We start from the raw sequence: 19192 nt of genomic DNA, 5'->3' as shown, positions 1-19192 counted from the left end.
CCACCCTACCTGTTCGATGAATGTTCTTCCGAACTAGAAAGAAGAAGTAAAGGACTATGCTACAACTGCAATGGGAAATTTGTGCCTGGACATCGCTGTAAAAATTTATTTCGTATTGAATCATGTTTGGAGGAAGACGACTGAGACGTTGTAATGGAGCTGCGCCAAAATATTGAAATACCAATTTCTGAAACTCCAGAGATATCTCGTCATGCTATGACGGGAGTTAGTTCACCGAATGTTGGGTTATGGTGTCTACAAGTGTTGGTAGCGGAATCTCAGACATATAATGTCTAACACTAGTATCCCCATGATCTCATGCATAAGTTAATGTTTATAACTAAGTTAACTAGTTTGAAGATTACCTTAATCACTAGTTTTCCCTCGAACCTTCCAATCGTTTTTTAGAAGACCAAGAGCTCCTATTTTAGCTCCTCTACTTGGAACACCGAGCAATCACCTAGATCTCCCACCTTGTTGTTAGCTAGAACTCCAATGGTGGTTAGATTGAAGAACACTTCTTCTTTGACTAGATAGATAGTATTGGGAATTATCCCTCTTTCATACTTAATGTTGTAGAGCTAGAAAGCTTCTTTAGAATTTTCCGCACCTTATTCAAGTCTCAAGAGACGTTATATAGAGCCCCTCAGTTAGATAAAACCCTAATTAGGTTTCCCAAAAAGCCATTTTGAATAAGATTTAGGAAATAGTCAAATAAAGAAACCTATTTCTATTTTCCAATTTCCTCTAGCTTCGACCATATCAAGCCCTTATAGGGTACATCTTGTTGGGAATTACACGTATCCAATACATAACCTAATCATGTTACTAGTGTTGGTAGAGGAATCTCAATCATCTTATGATTAACACTAGGTTGTCCAGAATCTATACATGAACATATCAATGAACTAGAATAAAGAAGAATACCTGGATTCGCTTGTCTACGAACTAAATTTCGACCAGTATTCGGAAGATAAATAGCTTCAAGTGGAGCTCCTCTACCAGAGACACCGAATTGTATAACTCGAACTCCTTTCTTTTTTAGTCAGCTAGGACCTTCTTGAAGGTTGAGATGAAGAACTGCTTCTTCTAGACTTGATAGAAAGAATGGGAACTTTTTCTCTAAAATCTTCTTCTCTCTAAGATGTGTGAGAGAGATGATTTTCTTCTGAGAAAATTTCACACCTTTTCTGAACTCATAATGGGGCTTTATATAGGCATTACCTTAGTAGAGTCCTACTCAAATAAAGAATCCTAAAAGTCCCTTCGGAAAAGATAAGCCCAAGTTCGTGTATTAACTAACCGGGACTCTTTAATATGGGGAAAACCCTAATTAGGGTTTCCCCATGGTATGGCCGGCCAAAGCAGCCCTTAATGGGCTTGCTCTGTCCGGCCCACCCTTTTAATTTGGCCGGCCAGGGATCTCCCCTTAAGGGAATCCTTGGTTGCCCCTTAAAAGTGGGTTTTACCTTTTCAGACTTCTCATTCGATCCCGATTCTTTCTATCTTTTAGACTGGATCATATCCATCTATTTACAAATTCCCATCAGTCTATTCTCACTGTTCAATTTACTAATTCTTGTGTGTAACCCGTTTTAGGATCCAGTCTATGATCGCGAATAACTGAAGTGATCCAACAATCGTAAGCGGCTTCTAGCTAAGCATTACGACTCCTAATTGAACCGGCTTGATTGATCTTCCAATAAAGTCATCATTGTCCTATGAGACAAATCACACGCATTGCCATCTTGGTCGAGGGATATACCTTCAGACTTTAAGGACATATATCCTTCACATCTACCCGGCCTCTATAGGGGCACACCGCCAAGCATGGCGGGTCCTCTTTTTGGCCCAAAACCTCTATTTGATGCGTAACCGAAACTCCCTTTATTCGGGCCTTTTGTACTATCTTTGCCTAAAATTCTTTTAGGCCTTTTTGACATATTTATGGGGCTTACCCATGGTTATATGTCACATCCCTCTAGTCATATCTTCTGATCAAGTAGACACTCATTGGTGTAACCTGATGTAGGATCCGGACGAAGTTAGCCGCGAATCGCTTCGTGATTCGACAATCGTAGTTAGTTTCTAGCTAAACACTACGACCCCTAAATCATCCGGACTTGATGATCTTCTTCATCAATTGTTCTATCCGACAAATTACTTGCATTGCATCTTTGGTCGAAGGACATCTCCTTCACCGAAGACAATACGTGTGATGGCAATGATCAAAGGGAAACCTGTTCTGATTTTGATCGATTCAGGAAGCACTAACAATTTTATAAGTGAGAAAGTAGCGAGAAAGGTGGGATTAAAGCCATCACGAAGGAAATTTCAAGTAGACGTTGCATCAGGTGAAAGGTTAGAAAGTGCAGGTAAGTGCCATAACATCCAAATTAAGTTGCAAGGCACTTCTTTAATTGTGGATTTGTATCTATTACATCTTGGTAGCTATGATGTGGTATTAGTTAGGCGTCCAGTGGTTGTGTACATTGGGACCCATTATATGGAATTTTCTAATTTGCAGATGAAGTTCTATTTGCAAGGGAATGAGACACATTTACAAGGACTGTCAATACATAACAACAAAATCGTAGAAGAATTAGGAATGAGGCAAGCTACAAAAGGAGCCAAAGATGGGTTCTTGCATAAATTACTTTCCTTAGATAGTCTACAAGAACATCAATCACCACAAACACAATACCAAGTATACAAACTGCTGCAATTATATAAAGATGTGTTAGCCAAGCCTAACGGTCTACCTCCACTACTGGCGTATAATAACAAAATTCTGTTGTTGCAGGGTCATGGACCCATCTGTACGAAACCGTATTGATATCCTCATTATCAGAAAGCTGAAATCGAGAAAACAGTAAAGGAAATGTTGGAATCAGGGGTTTCAGACCTAGCAACAGTCCATACTCTTCGCCAGTTCTTCTAGTTAGAAAGCATGATGGCTAGTGGAGAATGTGCGTTGATTATAGGGCAATAAACAAGGTAACTATTAAAGACAAACTTCCTATTCCGGTGATAGATGAGTTGCTCGACAAATTACATGGGGAAAATTATTTCACCAAACTAGATTTGAGATCCGGATACAACCAAATCAGAATTGCACCCCAATGATATTGGAAAAAACAGCCTTTCGCACTCATCAAGGACGCTATGAGTTCCTCGTCATGCCTTTCGGTCTCACCGATGCGCCATCTACTTTCAAGCACCTATGAACAAGGTATGTGAAGAACATCTGAGAAAATTTATTCTCGTCTTTTTCGTTGACATTCTAATTTATAGTCGTACATGGCCAGACGATTTGCATCACTTACAAATTACTCTTTCTATTTTGCAATCTCACCATTTGTTTGTGAAATTGGAGAAATGTCAATTTGACAAGAAGAAGTACGGTACCCAGACCATAAAATTTCTCGTGCAGGAGTATCTGTGGCCCCTGACAAATATCAACAACGGTGGAATGGCCGAAACCACTTACAATAAAAGGCATACGTAGTTTTCTTGGATTGACGGGTTATTATCGCCAAATTCATCAAGAATTACGGAAAAATCAATAGTCCATTAACCAAAATGCTTAAAAACGACATATTTGTATGGTCACCCACATCTGAAGAAGCTTTTCAAAGACTCAAGGCAGTGATGGTTGAAGCTCTGGTACTTGCCCTCCCAAATTTCAATAAAACTTTTGTTATAGAGTGTGATGCATTGGGATCAGGAGCAGGGGTTATTTTAATGCAAGAAGGACCTATTGCCTTCTTTAGCAAAGCCTTGCAAGGTAAGAATTTGTTGTTATCCACCTAAGATCGAGAAGGAGATTTTGGCGCTAGTTCTTGCTGTTCAGAAATGGTGTCCGTATCTTTTGGACAGAAAATTTGAGGTTCTTACTGACCATAACAGTCTAAAGTATTTATGGGAGCAAAAAATTACTACGGTTGCACAACAACGATGGTTGTACAAGTTGATGTGATTCGATTTTACCATTAAATACAGAAGTGGAAGAGAAAATAATGTGGTTGATGCAATATCAAGAAAAATGGAAGGTATTCCTCAAGATAGTGCGTTTGCTTTATCCCAACCATTGCCAGATTGTTTAGATGTTATTAAAGATGAAGTTATATAAAATGAAAACTACAAGACATAGTGAAATTAATCAACCAAGACGAGGTTGTCGGTCCATGGCAGTTTCAAGATGGTATTATTTTCTTCAAAGATAGAATATACTTAGCAGAAAACTCTCAATTTTTGAGTGATTTAGTTGGGCAGTATTACAACAGTAAACATGAAGGGTTCCGTAAGACAATTCAGAGAGTTAGGGCCACTTTTTATTGGAAGGGAATGAAGAACTTTATAAAAAAAAAAACTTCATTCAGAATTGTGATGTTTGTCAAGGTCACAAGGTTGAACTCCACACACCAGTTGGTCTTCTATAACCACTACCTGTACCATCTAAGATTTGGGAAGACATCTACATGGATTTCATCGATGGGTTTGCAGACTTTATTTCGTTTTATTTCTGAATTACTGGGTTAGTTTTCTGATATTAAGGAACTACTTTATATTGTATCTCTATTTATTGGCATTTGGAAATGGAAACAAGATACAAAATTTAACCACAGTAACTATTGTGTATTGAGGTTGTGAGCTCCTCTACCAGCTCAAATAGTTCTTTCTTATATAAAATTCCATCACCATAGGTTTTGGAAGAGAAGAAAAACAGAGGTACTTAGCAAAGAGATATGGTTTTAATCTAGCAAACTAGTTGTGAAATATGATATATTGTTGAGGAAGTCCAAAGTGTGATTTGGTTGTCCGAGATTTAGATTCGGCCTCGAAGTGTTATCTCAGTGAGGGAATGTCTTTGCAAAAAAGTTGTTAAAACACAGTGCTTATATTTTAAATGAATTTTTTTTTCCTTTTTTTTCACAATTGGTATTTTAGTGGGTCTATCAACACATTCGGTGTCGAACCCATCACTCCATAAACGAAGAAAGAAAATTTCTCTCAAAATTGTCTTCAAACGCCTTGGATTCAGAATGTGAAGTTATTGAAATTGAAGATATATAAGATAAGGTACATCCATAACTAATTCTTTTTTTGTTTTACTAGGTCAATGAATATTATTAGGAAGTCCACAGGTCCACTCCACTCGGCCAAACCGAGTGGACCCGGTTCATAGAGTTGTTGTATTACAAATAGGATTGTTGTATTAATTAGATAAGCATGATTGAGATATTATCTCCTAACCTTAATTCCTATTTAGTCCTATAAATAGGAACCCATGTACTTTGGGTTATATACAACAAAGAGGATTAATAAAGTCTTTGTTTCTTTTATCTGAATTAGTTATTACTAGGGTATATCCCGTGTCCTAGGGCACGGACATTTGTATCAATCAAATTTTAAAAAATTTATTGTTATATTTTATTAAGAGAGAGAGAGAGAGAGAGAGAAATTTTTATTAGTCATTATTTTTTTGTTTATTTCTCTTAAATTAGTTATTATTTTATTGAGAGAGAGAGAGATTTTAATTTTTTTTTTTTAACCCTTAAAAATTTTTTTTTCTTTTTTTTCTTAAACTAAAAATTTTATTTCCAAGAAGGAAAGGATTATTGTTTTGTAAATAGATAACTTTATTTCTATGAGGACTATATTTTAAATTTTAAGAAGGGCTTCTAGACAATATCCTTTATTAAAAAAGGATGTTCGTCCCAGTCATCGTTTTCCCTTTTAAGAAGGGCTTCTAGACAATATCCTTTATTAAAAAAGGATGTTTGTCCCAGTCATCGTTTTCCCTTCTGTTTTATTATATAAAATACATTCTTTCTCCCATCTCTCTCTACTCCACCCAATTTCTCTCTCTCTTAGTCTTACTCGAGCTCTCTCTCTCTATCTCTTAATCATATAAAGAGGTTTATACCTCTTCATATTGTATAAGAGTCATTTTTTTCTTCACAATGACTTCTACTAATGTTTCTTCTGAAACTATTCACACTGCTATTCCTAATTCTTGTGGACCTTTTGATGTTAATCACTCGAATTCTCCCACCACTATCTTAATCACGCCTCTTCTAACAAACGACAATTACTCCTCATGGTCTTGGGGTATGATCAAAGCTTTTCGAGCTAAGGATAAACTAGGATTTGTTGATGGGACAATCTCTAAACCCACCCATCCTAATGAGTTACATCTATGGGGGCAATGTAACGATTTGGTTTCAAGTTGGCTTATCAACCCAGTTGATCCGTCTGTACGTTCTTCCATTATCTATGATGATAATGCTTCTGATGTATGGAAGAATCTTTATGATCGTTTTTATCAAACGAATGCTCCTAAGGTTGCCCAACTAAAGAGGCCTATTTGATGTCTTAAACAAGAAGGTTCTGACGTTTCAACCTATTTTACCAATCTCAAAGCTCTCCAAGATGAATTAAACTCCTTAATGACTACAGAACCATGTTTTTATGGACATGGTCGATATTTGATTGATCAAGCAAGATAGAGCAATGTAGTTTCTTCAAGGTCTTCACAACTAGTTTTCGGCTATTCGAAGTCAGATTTTACTCATGGACCCGTTTCCATCTATTCTTCGTATTTACTCACTCGTAAAGCAAGAAGAAGTTCAACAAAGTCTCCTTAACTCCATTGCTTTCACAATCGAGGCTGCTGCCCTAGCGGTTGGGTCCAACGATATGGTTCTACTTGGTTTGATCGTTGCGATCGACCTCGTTCGAAATGTACACAACCTTATTGCGATAATTGTAACACTCATAGACATCATATTTCAACTTGTTACCAGCTCCATGGGTATCCATCTCAATATAATGAACGTAACCGTAATTGTTCCCCGTCCGAACCGGTCACGGCTTCGGTCGTTGACAATAATAACTCGGGGGTGCCTGCAGCAACGTCCCTCACGGATGAACAATACGATTCCATCTTGGCGCTTGTGGAGCAAACCAAATAGTCCACTCAATCGGCTTCTATCGACACCAATCGAGACCCTCCGATGAACCTAACGAGTAAGTTCTCTCATCTTCTTTTCATCCTCCTTGGGTTATAGATTCGAAAGCTGCCAAACATATTTGCTCGGCTCTTTCCCGATTGTCTAACTACTTGATTGCACCACCTAATTTCTTTGTTGGCTTACTCGATGGTTCTCGGGTTAAAGTTCTTCATATTGGTTCCGTCTATTTTTCTGATAGTTTTTATTCACATACCATCTTTTCAATTTAATCTTATTTAAATCTCCCAAGACCCCTTCATTGTACCGGTTTATTTGACCTTAGACTTGTGTCTTTTTCAGGACAGAGCAACGAGGAAGAAGCTTGAGCATGGTAGTCTTCATGATGACCTTTATTTCCTTCGCATGGAGCGTCCCATTCTTCCAGTTACTAGTTTAGTTAGCGCTAGTCTTAGTAGTAATTCTTATGTTTTATGGCATTGGCGTCTAGGCCATCCATCTTTTTCGCGTTTTCAGTATTTTAATTCTAAGCTTTCTTGTATGAATTTTAGTTTTTTATCGAATAAAGTACCGTGCGATATTTGTCCTATTTCTAAACAATGTCGTTTACCTTTTCCCTCTCTTTCTAATTCTTCTTCTCAAATATTTGAATTAGTTCATGGGGACCTATGGGGTCCTTTTCCCGTTCCCTCCAACTCCGGTTGTCGTTGCTTTCTCACACTTGTCGACGATTTTTCTCGTTGCACATGGTTGTTTCTTATGAGATCAAAATCCGACTCAAACCAATTAATCAAGAATTTTTTTACTTATGTCTCCACCCAATTTAAATCTACCATTAAGATTCTCCGTTCGGACAAGGTTCCGAGTTCATGAATAATCACTTATAACAATGGTTGCTCGATAAAGGCGTTATCCACCAACGTAGTTGTACTTATACACCTCAACAAAATGGGGTGGTTGAGCGAAAGCATCGCCACATTCTTGAAGTGACCCGTTCATTACCTCTACAAGCCAATCTCGCACTTTCCTTTTGGGAAGAATGTGTCTTAACCGCCGTTTACTTGATAAATAAACTACCTACGCCTATCCTAAACGACTTTTCTCCTCATGAAATTTTGTTAGGACCACCTTCGAATCTCTCTCACTTACGTGTATTTGGGTGTCTTTGTTGTGCTTGTATCCCTTTGGTCAAAACAAAAATGGACCTCTGTACCTCTGCAGGTATTTTCCTTGGTTACCCAAATGGCCAAAAGGGTCATCGAATCTACGATATTCAAACTCGTAGAATTTTTACTTCCCCTGACATAACCTTGCACGAAAATCGCTTTCCAATGGCTTCGTCACCCTCGGTTACGCCATCTTTGCTGCCATCTCCAACCTCATTCCTCTCTATCCCGGATAATGGAACATTCCAATTTCTGGTCGCTCCTCCTCAACCGACCATTGTGCCTTCGGTCGAACTGACTGATTCATCACCATCGGTCAGTTCTGACCCTTCGTTACAATGCCATACAGAGAGGGCTCCTTGAACTTCCTCTTGCGGTCCTTCACCGGTGCATGCAACACCCGGACCACCTACAGGGGTGCCCCCAAAATCATCTCATTCCACTCATGTCCCGAGTGCGCCTTTAGATTTAGTTGTTTCCCTTCCCACCAACGAAACTGTTCTTCCTCCTGTCCAAACCGGTGACGCTCCTTCTGTTGTCGATCCACCAGAAAACGTCGCCCACCGGTCCATTTACAATACTATGTTTGTTCTAATACAATTATAATCAAATATTCGCTTGAAAATTATTTTTCCATTAATTCGTTTTCCACCTCATCAAAAGTTTCTCTCTTCGGTTCTAACCACCAGCGAACCCACTTCTTTCACTCAAGCAATGAAATCCCCTCATTGGAGAGATGCGACGGCCAAGGAGATTTCCGCCTTGGAATCAAAGAAGACATGGTCCATTGCTACGTTATGCCCCCCCCCCCGACAAACGACCAATCGGGTGCAAATGGGTCTACAAAATCAAGTTCAAATCTGATGGATCAATTATACGGTATAAAGCCCGTCTTGTCGCTAAATGATACACTCAAATTGAGGGCTTAGACTATAATGATACTTTTGCTCCAATTTCCAAATTGGTTGTGCTCTTCTCTCCATCGTTGCAATCAGAGGATGGTCTCTCCACCAATTAGATGTTAACACCACATTCCTTCAAGGCGATCTTTATGAAGAAGTATACATGAAACTCCCACCCGGATTCTCATCTCAGGGGGAGTCTAGAGTTTGTCATCGTCAAAAATCATTATATAGCCTAAAACAGACTTCCCGCCAATGGTTTTCGAAATTTCCCTTCGTCTTTCTTGCAAGAGGATTCTCTCAATCTAAGAGTGATTACTCGTTTTTTACTTTTTGCTCGCACTCCACTCAAATTTTTGTTCTTGTTTATGTTGACGATATCATCATTATAGGTAATAATAAAAACGCTATTTCTGAATTAAAACTGTTTCTTGACACTATTTTCTCCTTAAAAGATTTGGGTCGTTTACAGTATTTTCTTGGTATAGAAGTATCCTGGTCCTCTCAAGGCATCTTTCTTTGCCAACTCAAGTATGCACTTAACATTCTCAAAGACTCTGGGATAACTGCCTTGCGTCCTTCTGATTTTCCCATGGAACAAAAGCTCTGTCTTAGTCCCTCCAATGGTGATCCCTTACCTAACTTATCTATATATCGTTGCCTTATCGGTCGTTTACTTTACTTAACTGTCACACGGCTAGACATAACCTTTGTTGTCAACGATCTAAGTCAATTTATGCAAACTCCTAGTCAACTTCACTTAGACGCTACTCATTGCGTCCTTCGTTACTTAAAAGGTTCCCTCGATAAAGGATTTTTATCTGCAGATAGCTCTCTCCACATCACTGGTTACTGTGACTCTGACTTGGTCGGCTGCCCCTCTACTCGTTGTTCAACTACTGGATATTTTACGATGCTCGGTTCCAGCCCTTTGTTCTGGAAATCAAAAAAGCAACCTATTGTTGTCAAATCTTCTGCGGAAGCAGAATATCGTGCACTCGCCATTCTCACATGTGAGCTCCAATGGCTCAAGTATCTATTACTTGATTTTGGAATCAATCATTCTAACCCGATGACAGTCTACTGTGATAATCAGGTAGCTCTTCACATTACCGACAACCCCGTTTTCTACAAACGTACAAAACACATTGAGATAGATTGTCATATCATTTTGTGAGAAGGTCAAAGACAACGTCATTGCCACGCGCTTTAATACTTCCGACAACTAGTTAGCAGACATCTTTACAAAGCCTGTTGGAGCAGAGCCATTCAAGAACATTATTGCCAAGTTAGGCGTTACTCCCATTCCCGCTCTAACTTGAGGGGGAGTGTTAGGAAGTCCACCGGTCCACTCCACTTTGGCCAAACCGAGTGGACCAGGTCCATAGAGTTGTTGTATTACAAATAGGATTGTTGTATTAATTAGATAAGCATGATTGAGATATTATCTCTTGACCCTAATTCCTACGTATTCCTGTAAATAAGAACCCATGTACTTTGCATTATATACAACAGAGAGAATTAATAAATTCTTTGTATTCATAAATTCTTTCTCCCATCTCTCTCTGCTCCACTCGATTTCTCTCTCTTTCTCTCACTCGGTCTCACTCGAGCTCTCTCTCTCTCTCTTTCTCTTAATCATATAAAGAGGTTTGTCTTTAACATAGGAACCCGAAGAGGCACGAGGTGGTCCCATCAAAGTGACCCGATATTGCTGTATCATAAATTCGAAATGTTTTATATCAACGGCAACGAAGTGCAGCCCCAAGTAAAGCTTTTCCCGATGGACTATCAAGGTGGAATGCCTGTCGAGGTAGCTCTAAGGGGCAGCCCCTATCGGAGTATGTCCTCACTATTGCCATTAACTTTTACTTCATCAGCTTAAATCAAAGAGAAGGTTAAGGATTTCATTGAAGTGGTTTTGGATGTTTTTTTAACGAGGTATTACTTAACCTTTTACTTCATCTACCAACTGAAACCCCTTTCAATAAATTAACTATGCCACTGTTCCAGTAATACAGATCTTCTATTTGTCGTGCTAATTGACTTTTTGGTTCAAAATTTCTAAACTAAAACTAAGTTTGGTCAACTAATTTCAATAATTGAATTAGTTGGTAAATTTTTCAACAAAAAAAAATTAGTTGGTAAACATTAGGTATACTTGTAACTAAAGGTCTAAGGTAAATTGTTAAGTGCAATAACAACTTCAACAGAACAATAAAATATAAAATAAAAAGTAGAGAACAAAAAGTAAAAAAAACAAAAAATATTAAAAACCCATGCATAAAAGTTTAATTAAATATTCTAATTCTTTTTTATAAAAAATTTAGCAATTAACTTTGTTGACTTAAGAGAGATGTATGAGAGTATGAGGAATAATTCATGAGGAATTGAGCACATGCCAAGTTGCAAGTATGGTCACGTCTCAATGGCCACCATTTTACATGACTTATTTCTTTAGATGAAACCAATTATAGAGGAGAATATTTAATATGCTTTATTCTCAAAGAAAATTAGATTTGTTTTAGTGGAAAATCATCCATGATTAAGATATGGAGAGATCCAGAAAAGCTTGTTTCATTGGGAAATCTTATTAGAAAATAATGACTAGCGAAAAATCTTTGAGAGAACAAGTCGAACATTGATTTGGAACCTTCAATTTTTTAGATGGATGACATTTATCTAAATTCATCAGGTGGGAGGGGTAAAGATGTCATTTTACATTTTAGATCTGGATGTTTATGAGTTTGGTATAAGAGCATCTCCAGCGGGCAGTTTAAGAAAAAAAATTAAAATTCTAGTTGTCAAATATTAATGAAAATTCTCTATCTTAAATGGTATTAAAGAGATATTTTAAATTTTTTGTCTCCAATAGAAATCTCTTTAGTACCTCTAATTAACAGGCATGTTATTCTTAAATCTTTTTTTTTTACCTACATGTTATTGTTAAATTGAATAGTCAAAAAGTATTAAAAAAAAACAAGAGTTTACATATAACACTCTAAGTGTTAAAGTTTGAGTATTTCATTAGATATGCTCTAAGTATGAACAATTAATGAGTTAAATCTAGTTCACATTCATTCAAATTTAAATTTGGAAATATTAAATAATTTTGAAGTACAGGAATTGATCATTCTAGTGAACAAATTGTACATAAAAATTGGTGCATGCTTTTTTGTTTGGACTGGTTGGTCCATGATTTGATCATGCCAATGTCAAAAACGCCTCGTGAGTGATGGAACTAAAACTCAGAAATTTTGCACGTCTAGTTTTTCTTTATATTATTGATTGAGAAAATACAAACAAAGTGCAATCATATTCCTTTTCAACTTGATTTGGAGGTTTTATTTTTAAATATGAAGTATTCTTGAAAAAATTGTCAGTGAACATTTTAGAGTTAATTCCTATATGGCCCCCTACTTTGTGACCAGCTTCCTTTATGGCTCCTTTTTTTTCGTAAATTCAAATATGGCCCCCTTTTCTTAACACCGTTAGTCCATTTTTATGGTTAATCTTTTTGTTTCCATATTTACCCTTCTTATAAGAATGATTTCAAAATTCAAAATTGACCCCCTTTTAAATTTGGGTCAATTTCCAAAAACTTATAGCTACTTTAGAAAAAACTAGGGGGTCAAAATAGAATACATATAAAAAATTTAAAAACACCTCATCTCTCCCTCTCTCTCCTCCATCTCATCGCCTCTCTCCTCCACATCATGTGCTCGCCACCTCATCATCTTCTCCGATGAAGGTCGCCGGCCGGCAAAATTTTCCGGCGACCTTCAAATATTTTTTTTTTTTAATCTTTCTCTAACTAATCTCTCTCTCTCTCTCTCATTTTTCTCTCTCTCTCTCTTCCATCTCTCTCTCTCATTACTCTCTCTCATCTCCCTATAATTCCGGCGAAGGGGCTGAAGGGGAGGAGCCCCTTCGCCGGAATAACCAGACCTTCAAGGTCTGGTTAATGACCAGACTCGGTCTGGTTTCAAACCAGACCGAGATCTGGCTTCAACCAGATCTCGGTCTGGTTTGAAACCAGACGGGATCTGGTTGGTTGAAACCAGACCGAGTCTGGTCAATAACCAGACCTTCAAGGTCTGGTTATTCCGGCGAAGGGGCTCCTCCCCTTCGCCGGAATTATAGTGAGATGAGAGAGAGAGAAATTAGAGAGAGAGAAATTAGATAGAGAGAGAAATTAGAGAGAGAGAGAGAGAGAGAGAAAGAGAGAAATGAGAGAGAGATGGGAGAGAGAGAGAAATGAGAGAGAGATTAGTTAGAGAAAGATAAAAAAAAAAAAAAAATTGAAGGTCGCCGGAAAATTTGGCCGGCCGGCGACCTTCATCGGAGAAGATGATGAGGTGGCGAGATACATGATGTGGAGGAGAGAGAGGGAGAGATGAGGTGTTTTTAAAAAAAATTTATATGTATTTTATTTTGGCCCCCTAGTTTTTTTTAAAGTAACTATAAGTTTTTGGAAATTGACCCAAATTTAAAAGGGGGTCAATTTTGAATTTTGAAATCATTCTTATAAGAAGGGTAAATATGGAAACAAAAAGATTAACCATAAAAGTTGACTGACGGTGTTAACAAAAGGGGGCCATATTTGAATTTACGAAAAAAAGGGGGCCATAAAGGAAGCTGGTCACAAAGTAGGGGGCTATATAGGAATTAACTCAACATTTTATCTTAAGGATGTCAAATGAAATTAGTTGGGGATAAAATATTCTTTCATAAACTATTGAATTTCCTGAGGTTTTGGAGTAAACTTGAAATGAAGGGGAGATGTTCATTACTTGGATATCAATAATCCAAAATCTTATAGTTTTTGTTGGGAAAATCAGAATGTGTACCTTGCTGTTTTGTATTCATTTGAGGTCGATATTAATGGTGCTTACCATGTTGATGTGGTCTTATCAAATAGAAGAATATCTTACTGAAGAAGTCCGCAAATGCCTCGTATAAATTATGCTTTTGAACTTCTTTGTTTGGTACTTTCATCCCAAGTGAAGTAGTTTTTAAATATTTATATTTAATAACCTTTTGAAAATATAAATTGCGTTACACAAAAAAAATAGGGTTAATTTCATTTGACTCCTAATTGGTGACTAATTTACTGTTATGACTCTTATTAGTGTTCGACAGTTTGATTTCCCCTCCAAAGATAAAAAAAGTTTTAATTTTTTCTGGAACAACCCTTGGAGATCAAAATAGAATTAATCTTCAAAAACTTTAAATACATTAAAGTCAAGTCAGCTCTCCCTCTTTCCTCCATTTCATCACCTTTCTCCTCCACCTCATTTCTCGTCACCTCATCGTCTTCTCCCGTGAAGGTCGTCGCCCGACCAATTTTTCAATGACATTCAAACATAAAAAAGATCATTTTCATTTTTCTTTCTATATCTTCTATGGGTTTAAATTTTTTGAGTGTGAGTGGGTGACACTTAGAAAACTCAAGAAGGCACTTTAATTTTAGAGTGTCTCATTGGAGAGGATTTTTTAACAAAAACTCTAAAAAGTCATCTGTGACACTCTTAAGGGTTAGAGTTGAAGTGTTCCATTGGAGATGCTCTAAGTGTCACCTACTCACTCTAAAATTTTAAACCAATAGAAACTCTTGTTTTAATTATTTTTTCTCTATTGAATTTAAGAGTGACATGTGTATTAAGTAAAGGTATTTTAGAGATCTTCATTGCAGAATAAAAGGTTTAGAGTGTCTCTATATTGCCACTTAGGAAAGAGAATCTTCATTTACACTTGACAACCAGGATTTTAAGAGTATTTCTTAGAGTTTCCCATTGGAGATGCACGAATCTCCATAAAAAATGCATCCTCCTTATAATGGAGTGTCTAACAAAGTGTTCAATTGGAAAAGGTTTTCTAACAAAAACTCCAAAAAATCATGTGTAAGAGTTTGAGTGTCCGATTGACGCAGCGGAAAATTCTGAAAAAGAATTAAAACTTCGTCTAAAACTTGTAGAACCCTGAAAAAGTCTTTAGATCTCCGTCTTAAGACTTATATAACCAAGACTAATAAGATGAAACTAAAACACTGAAGTTTATTGATGAAACTTGAATGAATAAAACAACTTCTAGGTCCCCCCTTATATAGACTTAGGATTTCCTTAACCTAATAAAACTTAAATAACAATTTGTAATAAATAAAATACTAGTGTCCTAAACCTAATTAAATTCTAATAACAACTTCTAAATAAATAAGATACTAGAATCTAAAACTTAGAAGGTTTCCTAAAGATATAAAACTGCCAAAACTAATAATTCTCTACTAAAAAACTATTATACTACTAAAATAACTAGATTTTAAGATATCCAAAATACTTGGAATATCTAATGAAAATCTCCCTGCATCACTCTCCTCCACTTCAAAGAAACACGCCTCGAGTTTACTGATTGATTGGAAGGTTGTCTTGAATGGTACACCCATAAGAAAACTTTGTCGTGAATTGTGCATGGGAATCACCAAACTATCAGATTGGAAGGGAGACTTTATTAAGTCACAGAAAATTTTCTGACTATAAATGTGATGTGATTCAAACTCCCTTTTCACTCCAAAAATAAACTTGTATAGATCATGAGTACAATGATTGAAAATTACGAACTTCGATGAAGACTTTATAATAAAACTACTTATCAATCCATGTGAAACAATTTGAGATTCGCAAAATTCTGATAACGGATCTTCGTATGAAGGAAATTCAATTGGACAAAAGTCTAACTTGCGAAGTTTCTTACCTTCTTTTGAATCATCTTCCTTTGACTCAATTTTCTGAACAACTTTCTTTGACTCAATTTCTTAAACAACTTCCTTTATATTTCCTGAACCAATTCTTTAGAAACAAACAAATTTTTTATTGTGTAAATTGATATTATGAGATTTTTCTATGAACGCAGTAACGTCAGATTTTGCTTCATGAATAATATTTTCTGGATTGTCTATGGTCGCAATTTGTGGTGCTTCAACATTCTCTAAAGGAGTTGTTTTTACCTCTTTGATATTTACGCGAGGTTGTTATTCCCTTTCGAAATTCAAAGTTCCTATATTCCCGCTCCTGAGCTTCAATTTTCAGGACCAAGTTGTACGCGTCTTGAATAGTCCATACTGTAATTCTCCCCACCTTTTCTCGCAGACTAAATTTTAGTCCGCGTAGAAATTGATTTTCCACAACATCTTCATATTCTGTAATATTTTTCATATTGTTTCTTTGAACCAATCTTGAAAACTCCTCATAGTACTCACCTACTGAACGCAACCCTTGTCTACAGTTCTGGTATATCTTGAACAAGTGTTGTTGATAATTAGGAGGTAAGAACCTCTCTCTCAGGTTCTCTTTCATACATGGCCAACTTTGGATGGGTGCCTTTCCTTGTCTCATTCTTAGATGTTGTAATTGATCCCGCCAATCTGCGGCACTCCCTTTAAGTCTACAAGCAATAATTTTAACTATCTTTTCATTGAGAATCGTAGTAGACATATTGACTTGCCGTTCGGCCTCATGTAGCCAATCAAGAAACTCTTCGATCGACAAATAACCATTGAAGAGTGGTATCTTTGTCTTGATTTTGTATTCATCATAATCTCTACGCCGGTATATGTGATTAGGATAGTAGTTACCTGCGTTTTCTTGGTTGACAACATATTGTTGAAGTGGTTGTGTTCTGGCTTCGTTTCCATTAACAACTCGGTTGTGTGCGAATCTCTCAACACGTTCTCTGTTAATAGGTTGCCTAGGGTTTGTATTGACATTTAGATTGTTAATCATCTCCACCACTTGGACTAGTTGATGACTCAAAGCGTCAATTTTTGCCCATATAGCATTGTTACCTCGTTCACCGTCGAGGGTTATGTTTCTAACCCTGTCTTCTAACCCTGTCTTCTGCCATTAAGCCAGGAGAAACCTCGCTCTTGATGCCAACTGACGCAGCAGAAAATTCTGAAAAAAGAATTAGAACTTCATCTAAAACTTGTAATTACCAGAAAAAGTCTTTAGATCTCTGTCTTAAGACTTATATAACCAAACCTAATATGATTAAACTAAAATACTGAATTTTATTGATGAACAATCCTTATATAGACTTAGATCTCTGTCTTAAGACTTATATAACCAAACCTTATATAGACTTAAAGCATCTCCAATGCAACACTCAAACTCTAAATCTTATAGTGCCACATAGGAATTTTTAGAGTTTTGCTTTAAAATCCATCTCCAATATAAAACTCAATATGAATCTCTAAAATGATGTGTCAAGATTTGTTTTAGAGGTCCTCTTGAGTTTCTGTAAGTGTCACATAAGCTAATCAAGTAATTTTATACCAAAATATAGGTTTTTAGAGTTTCTCTTGAGTGTTGCATTGGAGAAGGCTTTCCAATAGAGCATCTCTAAATGGCTAAATAGGAAAAAGACCATTTAGAGATCCACTTTTCACACTTGACACATAGGATTTTTAGAATTTTTCTTGAGTCTTGCATTGGAGATGCTCAAATGACAATTTATAATAAATAAAATACTAGTTTCCTAAACCTAATTATATTATAATAACAACTTCTATTTAAATAAGATACTAGAATCTAAAACTTAGAAGGTTTCCTAAAGATATAAAACTGTCAAAACTAATAAGGGAGATCTTATAGGCAATGCTCAAAGTTGTTAAAGGCATGCTTGCTAAAGGCAATCCTAAACTGGTTAAAGGCAATGTGTGTAAAGGGGGCAATGTATCAGTCAATGTTTGACCTGACGGCGCAATTGACGCCGTTAAGTCGTCCCAGGCAATCTTAGTAACTTTTTTTTTCATCATCAAACATATCAACATCAGGTTCATCATCAAACGGATCAAACAAACCCTAAAAATGTATACAAATCAGAAGCCTAAAAATCTAAACAAACCTTACAAATCTCATGACATATGATTCATCATCATCAACAATACCAGATCAAACCAGAGCATTTCTCCATGACAAAAAATCCTAGATTTCTTTGAACAAAGAGAAAGAAATGGAACAGTTTCAAATCAAATCCATGTTTCGATCCATACAACCATTAGGGTCTCTTTCACCAACATAGACAAATTAAACAGCCATAAGTCCTCTTCTTCTTCTCCGTTTCTTTTACATATCAGGAGATGAAGGAACTCAGATGTTCAGTTTCACCCATGTCCGTTCCCACCAGCGACAGTTTTAGAGAAAGAAATTGCAAGTGAGAGAAAGGGAGATGGTCGGAGATGTTGCAGATTAGATGATCTTTACCCCCACCACGACAAATATAAAGAAAGGTTCAGATGACCATCTCCACAACCATCTCCATGGTCGTTGAAACAAGCAACAGTTTGGATGGATCCATCTCTCAAACTACACACTAAAACTCTAACTAGTTCCTCCCGAATCCTGCTTACGATTCTCCACTTACTTTCCCATCACCATTCCAAATACTTGAAAACCCAAATTCACACCTAACAATCAATTATTATATAGATCATCTCCCATTTACCATCAAAAGGTAACTGGATCTGCAAGTCTATCCCTTCGTGAGATACGTTGCGCCGATTTCACATTCAATTTACAGATTTGGAGACGGTCAGGAAGGGTTTTGAAAGCTGTTTCTAATTGACCATAATAATGATTCTAGGGTTTATTCATCATCATTATCAAGTAGTTGTGTTACTGGAATTCTAGTTAAAAATCATGAAACGATGATGGAGATTGTACAAGAATGAAAAAAAACAAGTAAAGAAGCCGTCGGAATTCCGGCCGTCGAGTTGGTCAACTTATTTTGCCAGAAGAAGTGAAAATAATTAAACAAAGAAGTGGGTGATAACCACTCTAAAATTTGGGCATTGCCTATAACTAAACTTGGTCAACTTGGTCAACTTGTTTTGACCAAGTTTTAAATAAAAAACACATTGTCTTTAACATGTTTGGACATTGCCTATAAAATTTCTCAACTAATAATTCTCAACTAAAAAAATATTATAATACTAAAATAACTAGATTTTAAGATATCCAAGATACTTGGAATATCTAATGAAAATCTCCCTGCATCACCGATAATTTATGAGTTAAATATAGTTCACATTCATTCAAATTTAAATTTGAGAAATATTGTACTAGAAGATAATTTTCAAAAGGGTTTTTTGAGG

General features: G+C 36.6%; 1 protein-coding gene across 1 annotated transcript; it reads left to right on the top strand.

Moving 5' to 3' along the window:
• The first annotated feature begins 5966 nt into the window (after positions 1-5966).
• LOC147547648 (uncharacterized) lies at positions 5967-6374 on the top strand. Its single transcript, XM_086665968.1, has one exon. The coding sequence runs from the start codon at positions 5967-5969 to the stop codon at positions 6372-6374; it is 408 nt and encodes a 135-aa protein (XP_086522094.1).
• Positions 6375-19192: the final 12818 nt, after the last annotated feature.

The sequence above is a fragment of the Eschscholzia californica genome, unplaced genomic scaffold, assembly GCF_041429995.1.
Source record: "Eschscholzia californica isolate CP2 unplaced genomic scaffold, dmEscCali1.0.p SCAF_3, whole genome shotgun sequence".
NCBI classification, from domain to species: domain Eukaryota; kingdom Viridiplantae; phylum Streptophyta; class Magnoliopsida; order Ranunculales; family Papaveraceae; genus Eschscholzia; species Eschscholzia californica.
Note: the sequence above shows the minus strand (reverse complement) of the source record. Positions and strands in the feature narration are given on the sequence as shown.

Coding starts and splice junctions, on each gene's coding strand:
- LOC147547648 (XM_086665968.1), top strand. CDS start 5,967: ATGACTTCTACTAATGTTTCTTCTGAAACTATTCACACTGCTATTCCT.